At 32.8% G+C, this 20,587-nt stretch overlaps 2 protein-coding genes across 2 annotated transcripts; one reads left to right on the top strand and one right to left on the bottom strand.

The window, feature by feature from the left end:
• Positions 1-501: 501 nt before the first annotated feature.
• LOC114286895 (Pectin lyase-like superfamily protein) lies at positions 502-7,394 on the top strand. Its single transcript, XM_028230121.2, has 7 exons — positions 502-933; positions 1,230-1,283; positions 1,921-1,998; positions 5,430-6,072; positions 6,164-6,267; positions 6,386-6,524; positions 6,649-7,394. The coding sequence occupies exons 1-7, from the start codon at positions 818-820 to the stop codon at positions 6,868-6,870; spliced, it is 1,356 nt and encodes a 451-aa protein (XP_028085922.1). The 5' UTR covers positions 502-817; the 3' UTR covers positions 6,871-7,394.
• Positions 7,395-8,318: 924 nt separating this feature from the next.
• On the bottom strand, positions 8,319-12,270 carry TMKL1 (transmembrane kinase-like 1). Its single transcript, XM_028230120.2, has 2 exons — positions 10,808-12,270; positions 8,319-9,186 (listed from the first exon to the last, which is right to left on the bottom strand). The coding sequence occupies exons 1-2, from the start codon at positions 12,195-12,197 to the stop codon at positions 8,546-8,548; spliced, it is 2,031 nt and encodes a 676-aa protein (XP_028085921.1). The 5' UTR covers positions 12,198-12,270; the 3' UTR covers positions 8,319-8,545.
• Between the last annotated feature and the right edge of the window lie 8,317 nt (positions 12,271-20,587).

The following is a 20,587-nucleotide window of genomic DNA, read 5'->3' as shown; positions in this document are numbered from 1 at the left end:
TAATGAAATAGTTAAAAAGAATATGGATTGAATGGAACAAAACTTTAAAAAAAAAAGACTTATCAAAAAAGTTTCTTAAAAAAATTAATCAATTTTTAAAATACAATTTTTTTAATTAAATTAAAATAATCAAAAAAATTACTAACTAAAATAATACTTCGCAAATGATTTTTGTCCCGCTGCGGTGAATAGTTTCGGTTAAAAAGGTTCGAAGTTAGTGGTGGTAATGTCAGAGAGAGAAGACGGTTCAGCACGTGACTAACCGACGCTGTTGACACGTGGGAGACTCCGCCTATGACATGACATGCGGGCCGAGCTTTGACAGTGAAAGTAAAAAGACAGTAGGTGATTTAAGAAATTAGTTGAAAGTCAATTTTTTATTTTCTTTTATGTTTTTTAATTTTATAATTTTTTTATGTATAAAAAATATGTGAAATGATATGATTTAAAATAAATTAGAAGTTAAAAAATTAAAATGTAGCTAGTTCAAAAGCATGGAGAGAGAGAGAGAGTCGGTTAGTGGCAGTTAGTTAGGTTTGGAATGTGGATGGTTAGTGGGATAATTAAGGTTTAACTTAACCATGGTTAAATGGAGTTTGATTACACAAAGCAGACGCAGTTGGTGAGCATGGGCATAAAAATAGTACCTTTTCCCTATAAAAACACTGCTCCATTGGCCTTCTTCTTCAACTCCATATCCATTCCATTTGTTTCCATTTGATTTGTAGAGAGAGAGAGGGAGAGAGCAAGAGCGAGAGAAAGTGAGGGAATTTTTTTACCGCCACTCATAGAGAGAGAGAGAGAGAGAGAAGCAACAATGGCGGTCTCTCTGAGAAATTTCGCTGCTTGCTCGTTGCTGGTTCTAACGCTCTTCGTCGTCGTCGTCGGTGTTTCTAGACCTGTAATGGCGAAAGATGAGATTCAACAGTCTAGGTATGGTTTTATCTTATTTTTCAATGCGTTTTACGCCATTGATTGCAATGTAGGCCGATTGAGGAGAAACAGAGACTCTCTGTTTTCCCGAGCTCCCCTGAAAATGTGTAACATGGTTTACAATGCCGAAGCGTTGTTTTGTTAATTTGAGTGAAAATTAACGGAGATCTTTCTTCAATTTCATCGTAGTTTTGACACGAGATCTTCGTTTATTGATTGATCATTATTGTTCGCTTAATTCATTTTCCTTATCAAAGCCACGGCTAAGTACTTATCTTCATGATTCTCTTTTTCAGTGTCGGAGACACAATGCAGTTGCAGAGCTTGAATAACTCAACAATGGCGAATAGGTTAGCTACACATCTCTGTCCCTTCAATTTTTTGATCTTATATACACTATGTTTTAGCAAATCTTGACCGTCCACGTGGTCTCTGGATAAATTTAAGAAATCTTGTCCGCTCAGATCAAATCTGCAAAAATCTGGATCGTTTATTCAGTTGCTATGGCCGTTTTTCCCCCATTATCAAACTTCGAGAAAAAAGTTCATTGTAAAACTACTTTAGCCACCGTCACCGTCACCGTCGAATCCTCAAATCTTTCTCCAGTACAATGTTACCCTTTAATAAATCCTCAATCCTTGAGGTTTTTCCCTTGTTTTTCACATACAGTAAGGATATTTTAGTAATTTTCCACCCATAAAAAAAGGATATATTAAATGTAGAGTTATCGGAGAACTCTTGTGGGTCACCGACCAATAGCTTCTCCCCTTTGATAAGCTTTTCAACCATCTCGAGCAATGTGTTTTTTTCTAGTGAGAAATAAATTAATCGGAAAATAGCTGACACGCGTGTCGTTTTCTCTATCCTGTTTTGCTCATCCCGTTTAAGGAATGAGTGAATGAATCCAACGGCTCTGAAGCATTAAGCTATGAATCTGTGATCAATGTCAAGCATATAATTTTATTTTATTTTTTTAACTGATTTCAGGTCAAATGAAGAAGCAGAAGTCCGGAATGAGCATGCTGCTGTGCAAGATCCCGAAATGGTCGCTTCCATGGTTGACATGTGAGCATCACACTCTCTCTCCCTTGTCCATGAGATTGATTTTGAATGCTACTTTGGTATTTGTTTATTTATGTTCCATTCCCTCTCTCAGAAAGTTCGTGATATTTTGGTCTCTTGCGAATAAATTATTTTAATAATTTTTTAATTTTTTATAGAAAGTTATGTAAAAAAATAATGTGACAACTTATAATAATTTTTTAATTTTTTAATTAAAACTGAAAATTGCTAAATGAGACCTTCAAGAGTAATAACTTAGTTGAAAGGTCTTACATGATCCGTACACCACCATAAAAACAAACCTAAAAGACTAAAAATGATATTTATTACCGAATTTTATTTATTTAATTTAATTTTTAGGTATATTCATGTAAAAAATGTCATGTTCATATAAGATATACAGAACAAAATTCATCATATTTAAAAAATAGTAAAAACTATAATGTGATATAAGAGGTCCTATCGAAAATAAAAAGTTAAAAAATATTTCCGTGTTAATTTTCTACAAGCCCAATTCTTCAATGAAAAATGTTTGATAGTTCGAATTTATATGACCCGAATGGCTCGAATGTATCAAAATAACGTCATTTTAAGACATTCGAGTCATTAAGTTATGAAAATTCAAACTACCAAATATTATTGTTCTTCATTAACTCGTCTGTGGTGTTCTCCTTACTCTATTTTTTTTTTCTCATGCTCTACCTCTTACTTTGTGACCTTATTTTATACCGTGTTGTTAATCAATAGGATCAATTAAAAGAGAGGCAAAATCAATCTTGCTCCCCACTTAACCAACTAAGGCTATGTTTTTAGCTATTTTAATTACAAAAGATAAAATAAATTAAAAAATTAATAAAATAAAAGGTCACATTCAAATTATAATTACTTTACTTTTTTTTACAAAAGTCAAAAAATTCATCATAAACGAAACTTTTTAGTTCAGACTAAAATAACCAACTCACCCCGACTCACACCCCAAACAAAGGCTAAATGATACTCCCTGGTCATTAGTTTTGATATCATATTACAATGCTAATCCTACTCCATCAGAATATTCTTTGTGACATTTTTTATTTATTTTTTCATAACATCACCTTTTAATTTATTGAAAAGATATTTTGATTATGTAGTATTGTTAACTCTCTAGTAATCTAATACCCATCAATTCAAAGAAAGAGTGCTCGATTAACCAATCAGCATCCCCCATGTTCTCATGCTGTTGCATCTTGCCATCCTTGGCCACACATGCCTTGTTCCGAGATCCGTGCGTCACGTAATTTAATTTATTTTAACTTCCTTTTGTTTCCTTCCTTATCCGAATTTCATTTACATGTCCAAGCTTTATACATATACCGACAGTGTTTGTTAGATTTTGGATTTACTTTTTTGCCACCATGTTATGTTTCTTTATTGCTGTGATAAAGCATTCATTAACTGTATTTGTATACGTGGTCGTCGTTATATGTGCATTTTCTTATTTTAAAATTGCATAAAAAGATACTAATTGCTTTCATCACATGGCTAACAAACTCCTTTTAATGAACTTAGGGAGGCCCCTTCTATTTCTAAGAGAAATACTATGGCAGATCCTAATAGGGATCCATTTTAGTCATTAATTCGATTTAAAAAATATATACAAACAGATTTTTTATAAATTTTTTTTTTATATAATATAAATCATTTTTTATGAATTTTTAATTTTAAAATGAAAGAAATTAAGGACTACCTCATCATTTTGAATAAAATTTTGTATCAAATTTTTATTTGTATTCTTTTTTGGCATGATGTGTAGATTAGATCTTGTACACATGCCATTCTAGAGACATTGCCTTTACTTAGTAATGTTAATTGTACGATTCAATTTAAAATGACAATGAAAACAATTAAAAGAGATCTTGAACACATTATGGAGAATATACTTCTTGTTGTTGATACAATGTATTGATTTTTTAATATCATTTCCACCTGATAATTCCTTTTATGGCCATGGGAGTAAAATAAAGCAGAAGTTTCTCAAGCAGGTGAGCACATTAGTTAATTTTAATTTGAACCATGATAGTTTTGTGTAATAATAGTTTGACATTTGTCATATATATCAGTAGAGTTTATTTTTATAAATAATAAATTACGTACCTCAAATATTTTCCTTTGTGCACGGCTGTATATGCACTGGTTCGGTAGGCCACATAAATTTCATTCCCTTTATCCAGCCTGGCAGAAACCCCAAAACCAGATCTGGAGGCATACCCACATAGTCTAATTATTTAGGAGTCCTAAAGCGCACCGCATTATATTATTTGTGATATTTTAAATTAATCATATAATAAATTTTTTTATAAATGTAATATACTAACTTACCTTTGTTAGATAGTTTAGATACAAATGTATTACAGTTTCTCAATAGCTAAAATACCACGTAAACAATGGAATATTTGCCTGATCATTAATTTCAAAACTCTAGAATTAATCAAATATGCGTAAGCTGATTTCAACACCCAATTATTGAAGAAAAAAGGCCAGCAGCTGCCCAACTAACGGGGCCACGATCTCATTAAATGACCTATGTTTCATTTAACAGTTGTCTTCACCTACTTCTATTTCATTTAAGAGTCACCCACAGTAAAAACAAAAAACTATTTATTCTGAAAAATACTAAAAATATATATATATATATATATATATATAAATATATATTAATAATAATGTATGATATAAATTTGAATTTAGTGTTATACATGTTATATTTAAAATAAATTTTGTTTGCATATTTTATTTTTGGAATAATGTTTGGATTTTTTTTTTTTTGGCATGCTTGTTCTCCACCGACATATTGCAACGAAATTATTCACTTTACCTTTCCATTTATTTTTGTCCGACAGCGAGGAATGTAAAGAAAAGTCATATAGCCTTCCGTATGGACCGTATTCATTTATCAGTATGCTATCCTGACTTTGAGTCACTTGGCCTCATTAATGATTTGGGCAGCATTCATTTGAATCTGAAGTAGACAAGTTTTATAGTTCTCTCACTTATTTTGAATTATGACTTCTGCAGCAATGATAGAGACCACTAAAAGTGGTGTTCTAAAGCAATCATTAATGATATGACATTCACTTTAAAAAAAAAAAAAACACAACACTGTGGCACTGAGTGGGACCCGCTGACACATTATTAGTGGTGGTACTAATTAGTGCTCTCACTCATTTTCCGTGACTTCTAACCTATTTCATTAATGATCTGTCAGAAATTTTAGCTTAAGCTCTTAAATTTCACTTACTCATGATGGGAATATCAAGATTCATAGATGATGGTAGTTAATGTTGATATATGTGTAAAAAAAAAAAAAAATAGAAATATATAAAAATATTTTAAATTATGTAAAATGTGTATGGTTGAAGAAAATTTATGATAATGAAGAGTTTTGAAATTTACAGGAGCATTCGCAATAGCACCAAAAGGAGGAAGTTGGGATTCTTTTCATGTGGAACTGGCAACCCTATTGATGACTGCTGGCGTTGTGACCCCAATTGGCAACGCAACCGTAAGCGTCTAGCTGACTGTGCCATTGGCTTTGGGCGCAACGCCATTGGTGGCCGTGATGGAAGGTACTACGTTGTCAGTGACCCAACTGATGACGATCCAGTAAATCCCAGACCCGGCACACTACGCCATGCTGTCATCCAGGACAAGCCTCTATGGATTGTGTTCAAGAGGGACATGGTGATCACACTGAAACAAGAGCTTATTATGAACAGCTTCAAAACAATTGACGCCCGTGGAACCAATGTCCATATTGCCAATGGGGCTTGCATAACAATCCAATATGTCACGAATGTCATTATTCATGGTCTCCATATCCATGACTGCAAGTCCACGGGCAATGCCATGGTTCGAAGCTCCCCAACTCATTATGGTTGGAGGACAATGGCTGATGGTGATGGCATTTCCATTTTTGGAGCAAGTCACTTGTGGATTGATCACAATTCTCTCTCTAACTGCGCTGATGGCCTTATCGATGCTATTATGGGATCAACTGCAATCACCATCTCTAACAATTACTTCACCCACCACAATGAGGTCATTTCTTTTTCAAAGTACATCATGCTTTAATTGATCATGTTATCACCAAATGCAAAGACTAAAATCCTTGTTTGTAACTCATAAGCAGGTGATGCTATTGGGACACAGTGACTCCTATACAAGAGACAAGATCATGCAGGTAACCATTGCGTACAACCATTTTGGAGAGGGGCTTATCCAGAGAATGCCAAGGTAGATAACATGAATTATAGGCGCATCACTAACTAAGCATGTTTCATATCTGAGTTATTGTATCGACACTACCATTGACGGATTATTGATGGGCTAGTTTGACTTAACTCAAATGCAGGTGTAGGCATGGGTATTTCCATGTGGTGAACAATGATTACACTCACTGGGAAATGTATGCTATTGGTGGCAGTGCCGAACCCACGATTAACAGCCAAGGGAACAGATACCTGGCCCCTGCCAACCCTTTTGCTAAAGAGGTATGTTAGAAAGAGAGAGGATATATATCCCATCTCCATCCAACTGGGTGGGCTTTATGTTAATTCCCTCTTGATGACATTGAAAGATTCAATTTTGTTGATTTTGGTGCAATGGTATCGACAGGTAACCAAGAGAGTGCAGCTAGACAACGGTAGATGGAAGAACTGGAACTGGAGATCAGAGGGAGATCTTTTGCTCAATGGAGCCTACTTCACTCCATCAGGAGCCGGTGCTGCAGCCAGCTATGCTAGGGCCTCAAGCCTAGGGGCCAAGTCCTCCTCCATGGTGGGCACCCTTACTTCTGGAGCTGGCGTTCTTAATTGCCGAAGGGGCATGCAATGTTAGTCACAACATCATTGAAGGGGGGAAAAATTTTTCCCCTCCCTGTTGAATTGTTACAGCTATACCAAGTCAGTTTCCAACAATTTCTGTTTTCTACCCTTGCTCTATATATGTCCCTTCTGATGATATTCGACAAGTGTATATTTTTTTTTCTTAACATTCGTCGTAATGCCATCACACCAATGTATTGTACCTTTGTCCTAGTGGCCATTGATCAACCTCGGCTTGCTTCATGTCGAGAAAAATTGACAATATCTGGAGCAGGTGCGGAAGTGTTGTTCCTTTCTTCGTCAAATTCATCCTGTCTCTTCAAAAATCATCCATTTGTTTTTCCACTGAATTAGTATTGGTTTGATCTCTTGTCTCCTTCCAGTTAAGTCACAAGCATAGTAAGTAGAGAAAAAGAAAAAGAGAAAAACAAAGGATGAATTTCATTGTTGCCTTTTTTCTATTATAAATGTTGTTTAGGATCAAAGTCTTCTGTTGCTATCCTTTTGTTTCTGTAATTATAATTCGCAGTTTCTGTTCGTGTTTGTGTTTGTGTTTGTAAATGTGTGTTGGTTAGTTATTTTACATGGCAAACTAAATGAATGAAGTAATATGATACGCATTGAGCTTTTCCTCCCCAGAATAAGAAGCTTACCCTCACCTGTTCCACGCAAAACTTACGTTTGGGAGTTGGGACACACATTATCAATGGCCAAACTGCTGGCATGTTAGGCCTGGACCAAAACATCCATTCTGCGTATTTCCTGACAAAAGACATGTCATTTTCCTCCCAACCCAACCTGTGTTTTTTGCCTATGTGAATCAGCAAAAACTGTCTATGGACTTGGTTGTTTTGCATGTTACTCTGTTCGTGTTGACTGAAATATTTTTTAAACCGAAAATGTTTTCTATGAATTTTTTTCAAAAATGTTTTTTGTAAAAAATTTTATCCTAAATTTAGTCGTGTTTTTGAAACTTATGTGTCAGTGATGAGTGTTAGAGGTAGAGGAGGAAGTAATGATAGTGTAGTGACAATGTGATGGTAGTGGTATTGATGAGGTGACAGGGTGGTTGAATTAGTAAAATTTTAGTTTAAAATATATTATTTAAATTTCAAAAATAAATTTTCATCTAAGTAACTTTATTTTTTTGTTAATCACAAAAAGTGTTTTCTGTTTGTGTTAATCGTAACAAATGCAAAAGAATGCTTTAAAAAAAAAATTAAAACAAGGTCAAACAAATGAAGCGTTAAACTGAGATTAGCTCCAAAGTACTGATAAACGATACTACTTCATTAAGAATGCAAGCAAGTACATAGCAAAGAGCACCCTTTGAAGATCAATACTTAAAACTTCTCAACTAACATGCCACAACAGCTAATATCATACAAGCACACTGCCCCTATATATATGTGTGTGTCTGTGTAAATCTAAGCAGCTTATATAGCATATGGGCAATGCATATATGAATAAAAGGCTACTCCAACATTCTGTTCTGCATAGATTAATGTCAATAAACCAGTAGACTATGAACCATTTTCATCCTTACAAACACAACTTCACTAGGGAAGAAAACAAAAGCAAAAGCAAAAGCAAAAGCAAAAACAAAAACAAAAGGTCAACACCATTAATCACATCCCCATTAGGAGAAACTGATGGACATTAAGAAACTCACAACCTAACCCCAAAACTCAAAAAGGGGTACCGATTTCACTCCTAGTTTCTGTAGGGCTGTACAAAGCAGACCTGTTCCTCGGTCTATTCTCCTCCAACTGCTTGACAACCTCGTCCATCGTGGGTCTAACTGAAGCCACTGGCGCACAACAACCCATTGCGAGCTTCAATGCCTGAACCAAACCTTCTTCCATTGGACTCCTTATCCCTTTCAAAACCTCTAAATCAAAAACCTCCATTGTCGTCTCCTCCAAAACCGCCACTTTCACTAGTGAAGGCAAATCGATGAAATCACCACTTCTTCCATTTTTCCCGGGCTTCTTCCCTAACAAAAGCTCGAGTAATAGTATTCCAAATTCATAAACATCTGTCCTGGAATTGCACTTTTTCATGGTTCGAAGTTCTGGAGCCTTGTAACCATCGGTTTTTGCAAGTGCCACCAGTTCGTCTGCAACGGCTGGGATCATTAGTTTGTCCAGTCCGAACTCAGTGAGCCTGGCCACAAAAAAGTCGTCCACAAAAACATTTTTGGATCTCACGTTGCCATGTGTAACAGGTGTTTCAAAACCTGTATGAAGATATGCTAGTCCTCTGGCTATACCCAATGCAATCTTGTGTCGCCTAGCCCAATTCAAAGCTGGTTTCCCTGCCCTTGATTCTGGATCACCAGCATAAATTACAAACAAGAATAAGATGAACAATTTGAATTCATTGCTCAACCACAGTATAATAATCATTCTAATAAACTCCTGATCTTTATAGGCTTGTTAAAAAAAGGAAGAAAGAGTTGAATCTATTCTGTCAGGAAGAAGCAATTAGATGAAAGCATGTCTTGAGGTTTTTCAATAAATTATATGTTATTCCCTATGAAGGCCTTGTTGAAGTTCTTTCGCAACAAAGTTGCTAGTGTGCAATAGCTTTGCATTGGTGACATGAATGATCTACATAGTTTTCGACAAGTTCTGTAGATTGTAAGCATTACTTTGCCTAGTAGGAAATGAAAGAGTGCATTTGAGTTTTTCGGTAGTCTGCTTTGTCAGTTTGGGAATGCATATGCATAAAATGGGGGAAAAAAAACTCAATTTATTTCAAATTGGGAATGCATATGCATAAAGGTTGAGAGAGCTGTGTTGGCCATGTCAAGCTGCAAGGCTTATACAGACAGAGCTTGGGCTTAAGTACCCATAAGGGCCTATAGAAGTCCAACACTCAAGACTATGTGCCTAAAGCATGACCAAGTCCAAATAATACTTGGGCCACAATGAATGTAGTTTTGTGAGTGGAGTGGAAAACTACTGCAATAGTAAATTTGTTCAGGACTTCTCTAACTGTATCAGAAAGCCTGAGGTGGCAATAGCATAATGCCAGCGCGGTAAAAGAAGAGAACCGGTTAGGGGTAGTATTTGCTATTGCTCCATAGAGGGCATGCCCTTATGAGAAGTACCAATATTAGTGGCGGAGTCAGGATTTTAGTCAAGGGGGGCAAATACTAAGACAGATTGTTGGGTTTGGTTGGTATGGAATAAAATTTTAATTTGGTAAAAAAATCAAATTTTAATATTTCAAAACAATTTTAAGATTGTACATATCATTACAATAAAACCATCTTAACATTCGACTCTCTAGAACTCTCACGTAATATGAAAGGAAAATATATATATATATATATATAAACTAAATAGACTTAATAAAATGAGATGTTTCTTAGATTTATTTGTGAATTAAATAAGGAGTCAATCTATATTCATGTTCTAATTAATGGTTTGTTGCGTTTGTTGAAAGATGGATCAGAAAAATTTAAGGGTATATATAAGTTGATTCCTGGTCTCTTGGTGGCTCCACCACTGGGTGTGACCATGTGCAGAAGGTCAGGGGTGAATCCTATCAGAGTATTATTTATGGAACCAAGGTTTGCAACTACTACATTTTTATCCTTCAATCTTACATGGGTGACCTCAGTTCTGATCATAAACAGTTTAAAAACAAACAATCTAATCACAAATAGAACTTCTTGAATCATCTTTTGTGTAGCTTGAGTGCATTAAATCACATAATTTATATGTTTCCTATTGCTCCTATCGATAATCAACGCAACATTTGATGTTTAGGTAAGTTGCAGACTATGCTCTTTTGGTGATATGGCAATTAAAAGATGGTTTAAGTTTCACAGTGCTAATTGTAATTACAATAAAGAACATCCAAAGAAGATTAAATCATACTTCTAGTTTCAATGCATTAATAGACAAAAATAAAAAACAAGAAAGTATAGTTGAGCTTACCATGTAAGAGATCATGGAGGGTTCTGCTGGGAAGATAATCATAAATGAGCAGCTTCTCGCCTCTCTTCCCCTGATAAAATGCTCGCAAAGGAATCAAATTCTCATGTCGAACACGCCCCAATTGTTTCACAACAGGCAAACACAAACTCCTATCTTTACAACTTCCTTCCCTCAACAACCTCAGAGCAATGTGCCCTCCATCAGCAAGTTTCGCCTTATATACCGTCCCATAAGTCGTCTTCTCCATCACTTGCCCCGTCGCATTCAACACATCCTCCAATGTCAAATGCTCGCCACCCTGAAACAAAATCAACTTCCCCTCACCACCACCAACCCCCCCATTCTCATCATCATCTGCTTCTTCTTCCAATTCCTCATCGTCTTCATCGTCTCTACTCTTCCTCTTCTTCCCTTGCACATACCCAATTAACAAGGAAGCGAAAACTACAGCACCGGTCATTAACCCAATAACAATACCAGCAATTGCACCAGAACTCAACCCAGAGCTTCCTCTACAGCTCTTCAATGGAGACCCACAAAGCCCTGGATTGTTTCCTTCAAAATCCTCCACTCCAAACTTGGATTCCCCAAAATTCGGCAACACCCCACTAAAATTATTGTGCGATAGGTTCAAATTTTCCAAATTTAGTTCACTTACACTCACAGGAATCGAACCCGAAAACATATTATTAGAAAGATCAAGCTGTTTAAGACTACGAAACCTAGTTATAAATTCTGGAAAATTTCCCGCAAACATGTTGTGCCCAAGATCAAGAAACTGTAAATTCTTACAAGTAGCGTTAGGCAATGCGGGTTCAGGAAGAGAACCAGAGAGAGAGTTACCGTGAAGCCGAAGCGAAACGAGCCGATCGCAGAGGTTCCAGATCGATGTGGGGAGTGACCCATTGATCAAATTGTTGCCCAAATCGATGTCGGAGAGAGACGAGCTGTAGCCAAGCTCGAGAGGGATGGTTCCAGAGAGTGTGTTGACGCTGAGATAGAGGCTTTGGAGGTTTGAGAGCTCGCCGAGCTCTCTTGGCAGTGTTCCTGAGAGTCCAGCCGAAGGGAGTTGTAGAGAGAGAAGGTGGAGAGATGGGTCTTTGGAAAGAGAAAGGTTGGTCCACTGTGGAGAAGAGAGGTCGTTGCAGACAAGAGAAGAACCGTTGGTGAAAACCCATTTGAGGCCTCGCCATTGACAGAGAGGAACAGAGGTGTTCCATGAAGATAAGAGTAGGTTCTCTGTTTTGCCTTGCAGTGATGGTTTAATTTTGCTCAATACTAGCTCAACATCAGAGGAAGAAGATGATAGTGATGAAGAAGACTGACTCAGAGTGTTGGGTAAGTTTGTCAAGATAATGAGGAAGAGAGAGAAAAGCTTCAGGACCGCCATTGAAGAAAAAAGAAAGCAGAGGCAGAGGCAGAGAGAGAGAGAGTGAGAGTGAAAAAGAAGGGAAAGCGAGAGTCGAGATAGTGGGTGGTGGGTTGTTTGTTTGAATTTTTTCTATAAATTGCATTTTGCCCCTTTATATTTGGCCATTTACGCATTTGATCATTAAAAATGTTTTTTTGCACTTTCATTTTTTATGTTTTAAGTTTTTTTTTTAATTTACTCTTAAAATTAATTTATGTTCAAAATTAAATAAAAAATAACCAGAAATTATTTAGTAAGTCAAGAACACTGTGTTCATGTACCCAATCAAATCAGAAATTAGAATTTGTTCACTATCTCTTTTTTATTAAGGTCATATATTCATTTAATCACTTACTATTTATTAGGCATACAGTCTATGAAAAATTCCTGAACATAGAATAATTACTTAAAAATAATACATTACTGTTACATAACATATATATATATATATATATATTATATTAAAATTTAAATTTTTGTCAAAGATGTGAATTATATATTATATAATAAGATATTTTCATGTCACGTGACTTGTTAATGTATTATTTTTTATCTAATTTTGAATATAAATTAACTTTAAAAGTAAATTAAGGCTATGTTTGATATGAGTTTTTTTGGTTGTTTTAGTCACAAAAAAACAAAATAAGTTAAAAATTTAATAAGATAAAATATCATATTTAAATCATAATCATTTTATTTTTTCTCTCATAAAAGTCAAAAAAATCTATCCTAAATGAGGCATTTTAGTCCCATGTTAAAATAGCTAAAAAGCTTACCTACATTCCAAACCAAACTAAGGCCAAGTTTGAGAAGTCTCAAATAATTCATCTTTTTATCTTTTTATCATTTTTTCATTACATCACCTCTCTACTTTTCTACACATCTTTTCATAAAAAGATAAAAAGTGTATTTATTTAGGTCATCCCAAACAACCCTTAAGAAAACTTAAAATATGAAGGATTAAATGAGAAAAAATAAATTTCAAATGCCAAAGTGAAAATATCAAATGTAAAGGGGCAAAACTATAATTTATTATTTTATTTTTTTGAGCTTTTCGGGAAAGCTGACAGAGTGTTGACTGAGCGTGATCTCTTAAGTCTACTGATTGTACGGTTCTGATGTCGTGTTATAATCGCCCTTTTGCTATCCTTTTCTTTTATTCTACGCCGCAGGATGTACTAAAATTGGTCGCGATAATCTTCCAACGGCAGAGATGTTAAGGAAGAGGTACACCTCAGAACAAAGAATAAAGATTTTGCGTGCATGTACATATAAATCTGTACACACGCTATGATTGTGTTTCTCAAAAGTATTGAATGGTTCAGAACAACGTTATGGCCATTTGGTAGAGTCGTAGTAGGTGATTATTTATACTTTATAATCGTAACATAAGTTTATTTTTAATTTATAAATTAAGTTTTTTCTTCTTTATTTAAAGAATAAGTTAATTTTTAATTTATAAAAAATTATAAACTGTATTATTAGGCTGAACAAAACATATTAAAATAATTTAAATTAAATTAAAAGTTAAAATAAATTAAAAATAAATCTTACCAAACATAGCCTATGTGACACTTTATATTAGTGGGAGAGTAACATTTATAATTTTGTATCAAGTTATTATAAAATATAAAAAAATATCATCACCTAATATTTTAGATTACCCAATAATTTTTCTTAGCTAAAAGCAGAGGGAGAATCATTTTACATATTGACAAAACAAAATAGAGTTTTGATTGGGAACCTGAATCTGGAGCGCTCCGAATCCCTCGAATGAAGAGAAGAAGAAAAAGAAGAAGAAGAAGGAAGAAGAGGAAGGACTGGAGGGGGCCATATCAACCGGGCGGAGGCGGAGGCGGGGCCGGAGGCGACGGCGGTGGGCTGCGACGATCGCGGTGCTGCGATGATCGACGATCGGCGGCGGCGAGGCACAGGAGGTGGCCCTTCTCTCCTCTTCTCTTTCTTTTTTCTCTTTCTCTCCCTCTCCCTCTTCTCTCTTTCTCTCCCTCTTCCTCTCTGCAACGAAAATGGAAAATGGAAAAACGACTGGAAAAATGGCAGAAAAAAAAAGGAAAAAAAAAAAAAACTAATGCCCAAAACGACGTCGTTTTGGGCATTAGGGGCATTCGGTGCAAAAAGTTTCGAGGCACAAATCATTTTTCAACAAAATATAAATGGTAGATAAACGGAAATTGAAAAAAGTATCAAAAAAATATAAAATCCAAGTTTAATTTGAAAATAAAAAAGAGTTATGCTAATAATAGTTTTAAAATTTGGCAATAAAAGTACATAATGTCAAAATATTTGTAATCATAATAAACTCTTCATATACCTTAAGTTATTTTTAAATATTCTTTTACACATTTTTTAACATTAACGATAACTATAAGGGTGTGTTTGTTTGAACGGATTGGATAAGGGAGGATTGTAATCCATCGGACTGTTAGTCCCGGGATACATTGTCCCGAGACTATTTGGTTGGATTGGATTTGTATCCTATGTTTGTTTAGTCATGGGATTAGATGTCTGGATTGGACTATTTTTAGTAAATCCAATGTTTGGTTAGACGGACTGGATAAGGATAAATGTTCAAAAGACTATTTTACCCTTATAATCTATAATTTATAATTTAACAACACTAAAAAAATTTAATTTATAAGGCCACAATTTTTAATTTATTATTTTCAATTAAATTAATTTTATATTTTATATTTTATATTTTTATTTAATATATAATTTTAAATAACGACAATAAAAAAATAATTTTATTTAATATATAAATTAAATTTTCAACAACACTAAAAAAATTTAATTTATAAGGCCATAATTTATAATTTATTATTTTAAAATAAATTTAATTTATAATTTATATTTTTTATTTAATATATAATATATAATTTTAAATTAACAATACTAAAAAAAAATTTATTTAATATGTAAATTTAATTTTTTAACAACACTAAAAAAATTTAATTTATAAGGCCATAATTTATAATTTATTATTTTTAATTAAATTTAATTTATAATTTATAATTTAAATTTTTTATTTAATATATAGTTTTAAATTAACAACACTAAAAAAATAATTTATAAATGTTCAAAAGACTATTTTACCATTTTCTAATTGTTCACTAAGTAATAGCATGGAGGGTAAAATGGACATTTCACAAAATAATCCTATGGGATACCAATCCCATGGTTTCTATCCCACACTCCCCATGGGATAGGATAGTCTCATGTTTGTGGGACTAATAGTCCGGGGGACTATTAGTCCGGAACAAAATTTTTCAAACAAACAATGGACTATTAGTCCGGTGAGACTAATAGTCCAATCCCACCCTCTTATCCCTCAAAACAAACATGCTGTAAGAGGTTTTTTCATAATAAAGTTTACATCAAACTAAGTTGTAGGCTTTATATAAAAATAGATATCAAGAATTTTTTTTTTAATCAAATGCAAATTATTTTAAGATAAAATTATTGAACGCAATATTGTAGTTGAATTTTTTGAACTTGCTTTTTAAAAAAAATATGAATTAATTTGATAAAATAAAGGAAAAATTATGTATAAGTCCTATTAGAGATACTTATGCTACATATGATCCTACTAAAAAATTTATGTTCCCATAAGTCTTGTGAGAAGTTTGTTGACACATTTACCCTCAATATTAGTTGTTAATATCATAAATAATAGTAAAACCATATATAGGAAATTGAAAGTTACCATAGATCATATCTATATAAACGTAACGTGACGTGACACCTACATAAACGTAACGTGACACCTATATAAACGTAACGTGACACCTATGATCTATGGTAACATGCAACGTAACGTAACGTGACACCTATATAGGAAATTGCATGTTACCATAGATCATATCTACATAAATGTAACGTAACGTGACATCTACATAAACGTAACATGACACCTATGATCTATGACAATATTCAATTTCCTATTACCATAGATCATATTTATATGAAACGTAACGTAACACTAACATAAACCAGCAACATTTTGACATTCAATTTAAAAAAATAAAAACTCATTATTAAGTTTGCGAAACGTAACGTGATACGTTACGTTTCGTTTATGTAGGTGTCACGTCACGTTACGTTTATGTATATCTAAATAGGACTTGAGACTCTATAAGAAATTATACAGAATTTAGCCTACCATAAGTGTCTGAAAAAAGGACTTATAAATCAGTCTCCCTAAAATAAACACTAAACATATATTTTAAAAAGTTAAAAAAATTATTTTCCATAAAAAATTTAAAAAATTATATAAAAATACTGAGTATTTTTTATTATATTTATTTTTCATAAAATTATTTATTTTTAAAAATTCATAAACAAATTCTAAACATTGGCCCAAACAGAACTCTAGTTTTTTTAAATATAGATTATTTCATACACAACTTTAAAGTTAAAATTACGTTCTGAAAATATCATTAAATTTATTTTATTTTTTTTTAACAAAACTAGTTTATTCGTTAAAAATCAATTTGACATATTCTTAATTTTTATAAATTTTCTAATAACCATTTACATAGTTTAAAATTGAATTTTCTTCAAAAAAAAATGAGTGTGATTAAGCCTCCGTTTGGGAAGTGGGTCGACTTTTTAGTTTTTTGGCTTTTTTGACTATTTTAATCTAGGTTAAAAAGCTTGGTTTATGAAAGATTTTTTGGCTTTTTAATTTTTTTGACTTTTTTTGTAAGAAAATAGTGTAATGATTATGAGTTGGATGTGATATTTTGTTTGTTGTGATTAAAATAACTTATTTTGTCTTTTGTGATTATTTTAACCACAAACTAATTTGCCAAACAACACTTAAATGATATAAAGTTTTTTTTTTAACAAAATAAATCATTGTTTTTTTATAAGGAGAAGGCATTTGAAAATTGATCATTTAAGCTTTTTGAGAAAGAAGGAGAAGCGGCTCTGCAACTTGCAAGACGCCACCGAGGCTTGTCTACTCTACTCATCATCAGGAGGCGGGTGTATTTGAAAATTGATGGTCCCATGTTTTGGACCGTCCACGTGTTCCAAAGGTTTGATCAAGACATAAATTTTGAGAAAAATTTAAAAATAAATTAAATATAAATATATTTTACCTTCTTTTTCATAAAAAAAAAAAAGAAAAAAAGAAGAAGAAGAGAATCTCTAGTTAAACTCTTGAATCAAACATCCCTAAAAAGTTAAAGGCTGAGAGATGACATGTGTCTGTTCAAAAAAAGAGATGAGTAAGCGGGCCTTGGTGGTCGTTGTGTTGTGGTGGGCCCAAGTGTCTTGTGTGGGGTCAGAGAGCCCAAAAGCAGAAACCATGAAAGGAGAGGAAACGGGTGCCTCATCGTGAGCGTCAGTACGTCAAGATCAGTTATACTACAAATTATTTAAAATTATTATCTAAAAAAATATAGAAAAAATAGAAAAGCGATATAATCTAAGTATATTTATTTAGTGCATTTCCAAATCTCTCTCACACAATCATCTACCCAGAAGTGGGTAGATGTTGACTTATTTAAGTCATATTTAGTGTGTTTGGTTTAAATTTTTTGGATTAATTTTTTTAAAAATTAAGTTTTTTAGTTTTCATATTTTCTTGTTTTTAGTGAATATTTTTAAAATTTTAAACATTTTTTTTTTACTTTTTTAGATGCACTTTACTTAGATGTATCTAAAAAATAAAAAATTTGTGAAAAAATATTTTAAAAAATTAATAAATACATACAAATATATAAAAAAAAAGTATTGAATTCTCTCTTTTTTTTATATTTTTGATATTTAGTAAATTTTTAAAAGGTTTTTTTGATAATTTTTTTACTTTTTAGATATATTTATGTTAGGTATGTTTAAAAAATTAAAAAAATTACTTAAAATATTAAAAATATTCAGTAAAAACAAAAAAATACGAAAAAAAGGAAAGTATAATATTCTGAAAGTGTTTTTGGAAAACTCTAATCAAGCAAAGTATTGTGGGTGTTTGAGAAATTGTTATTTTAGGAGGTTAAAATTTTCATGTTTAAGAAGATAGTTAGATTTTTTTGTAATTGGATATGATGTGTATGAAAGAAAAAAGTAAAATGATTATAAATTTGATATAACATTTTGTCTAGATATTTTTTTTTTTTGATTTTTTTAAACCAATTTTATCCTTTAGTGTTTTTTTAGCCAAAAAAAAAAAAAACTTCCCAAACACTCCCATTATTTCTTAACTTTTTACATGTCTGTTTATAATAATTAAAAATTTTAAATTTTTTTACACTTTCCCAAACAACCAAGTTTGGGATCCTAAGCTTTACCTGCCAATATATGGATTTGTTTGGAAAGTGTATTGATTTTTTAATTTTTTGGTTATTTTAGGTTAAGTTTGGGAAGATAAGAAAAAATTAAAAAGTCAAAAAGTTACTAGCCTCTGTTTGGCAAGTTGGTTCTTGGGCTTTTTTGGCTATTTTAGCCACAAAAGACAAAATAGGCTATTTTAGCCATAACAAACAAAACATCACATCCAACCCATAATCATTACATTCTTCTCTCACAAAAAAACTCAAAAAAGCCAAAAAGCCAAAAAACCCTTCCCAAACCAAGCTTTTAAGCCCAGGCTAAAATAGCCAAAAAAGCCAAAAAGCCAAAAAGCCAACCCACTTCCCAAACGTTAGTTTAAAATGTTAAAAAGTTAACATTATTTATCAAAAGTCAACAATTGCAGCTGCACAACTCCCAATCCTAATTTTTCCATACAAACCAATTTTTACAATTTTTTAATACAAATTTTTTCATAAAAAGTCAAAAAGTTAACCCAAACATGCTTATTTTTTTCCTCAATTGTTAATCCAAAAAGATAAAAAGTGCACTTATTTAGGACACCCCAAATAACCCCTTAGTTTGGAGTTAATAACTCTTGTTTGGGAATTATTTTTTTGACTTTTTTTAACTGTTTTGTGAAAGAAATAATATAATGATTATAAGGTTAAATGTGATATTTTATCTTATTAAATAAAAAGTCTATTTTATCTTTTTGTGACTAAAATAACCACAAATCCAACCCAACTCAACCCAACCCAACCCAACCCACCTTTTCAAACAGAGGCTATATCTATCTATTCCACGACAGAATAAGGTTGCGTTATCATCATAAATTTAGATAATAATATATATATATATTACTCATATTTTATTATTATTATTATTTTTGAATTAATTGGTGATAAATTTAATGTAAAAAGAGTATAACGCATTAGGTCAAGGGAATATTTTCTATTGATGAGAGGTCCATATTTTGTAAAAGAATAATGTTATATGTACCAATTAATATACACACTAGTGTACTAATAGATGATGTGGCACCATTTGTATGGTTTGGGTATTTGTAATTTCCATAATAAATGTGGTCAATAATAATATCATAACACTAGTTGGTACACTAATATGTATACTAATTGGTGCATATAGTACCACCGTTTGTAAAATAATTTGGTGATAAGTCCTGCTGAACATTTTGTTCCCAATTTTACCCCTTGACTTATTATTATTATTTTTTTTATCTATTTGACTTTTTGTTGACTATCTGTTGAAATTGTTTTCTATTTGTTCAATTTTTTTATCTGTTCAATTTTTTTTTATCAACTATTCAAATTTTCTGTTTGTTGTTCATTTTTTATCTGTTCAAACGGATCCTATGAACCTATATCGAACCATCTTGCTTAAGTGATGAAGAGTAAATTCTTTGAGCCAAGATCAACAAATCTCTACCTTGGTTAGATCTTCATTTGCTATACGAAATAAAATTGGAGAATCAAGACAAATAAAATTGAACAAAACTCCACCTATGCAAGATACTTAACAAACGAAGCAAATAATTAGCAGGGCAAACAAGTGTTTTGAATCAAATATGGACCACGGAAATTTTCGATACATATTCAGCCAATGTAAGAGAACACAAATTTATACACATATATATACATGAAACACAGATTTATATGTATATATAAATATCAAATCACGACTTCACTGCAAATATAGAAACAACCATAGAACACAGATTTATACATATTTATACAAACATATTCGATGCAGATTTTAGATCTTGGATACACGACCGTGGATTTGGATTAGGCTTCGCCGAAACAACAACGCCGACTCGATGTTGAACTCTATTTGTTGCCAGACCACTGCGGTGATTTGAGATCTACGACCAGAGAGAAGATTGGTAAAGATCGACGGTGACGGAAGGTGAAGAGAATAGACAGAGAGAGAGAGAGAGAGAGAGAGAGAGCGATGACAGAGGTTGTCGCGGAAGTTAAGGTGGCAGTTGTGGAGGAGGAGGTATCGGCGTGGAAGGGAGGGGAGCGGCGGTGAGG

This window comes from Camellia sinensis, chromosome 14 (assembly GCF_055761805.1).
Source record: "Camellia sinensis isolate YWXY chromosome 14, ASM5576180v1, whole genome shotgun sequence".
Taxonomy (NCBI): domain Eukaryota; kingdom Viridiplantae; phylum Streptophyta; class Magnoliopsida; order Ericales; family Theaceae; genus Camellia; species Camellia sinensis.
The sequence above is the reverse complement of the archived record's forward strand: the minus strand, read 5'-3'. Positions and strand labels throughout refer to the sequence as shown.

Coding starts and splice junctions, on each gene's coding strand:
- LOC114286895 (XM_028230121.2), top strand. CDS start 818: ATGGCGGTCTCTCTGAGAAATTTCGCTGCTTGCTCGTTGCTGGTTCTA. Junction 1,284..1,920: donor AACTCAACAATGGCGAATAG/GTTAGCTACACA, acceptor AACTGATTTCAG/GTCAAATGAAGAAGCAGAAG. Junction 6,525..6,648: donor CCAACCCTTTTGCTAAAGAG/GTATGTTAGAAA, acceptor TGGTATCGACAG/GTAACCAAGAGAGTGCAGCT.
- TMKL1 (XM_028230120.2), bottom strand. CDS start 12,197: ATGGCGGTCCTGAAGCTTTTCTCTCTCTTCCTCATTATCTTGACAAAC. Junction 9,187..10,807: donor CCTCCATGATCTCTTACATG/GTAAGCTCAACT, acceptor CTGGTGATCCAG/AATCAAGGGCAGGGAAACCA.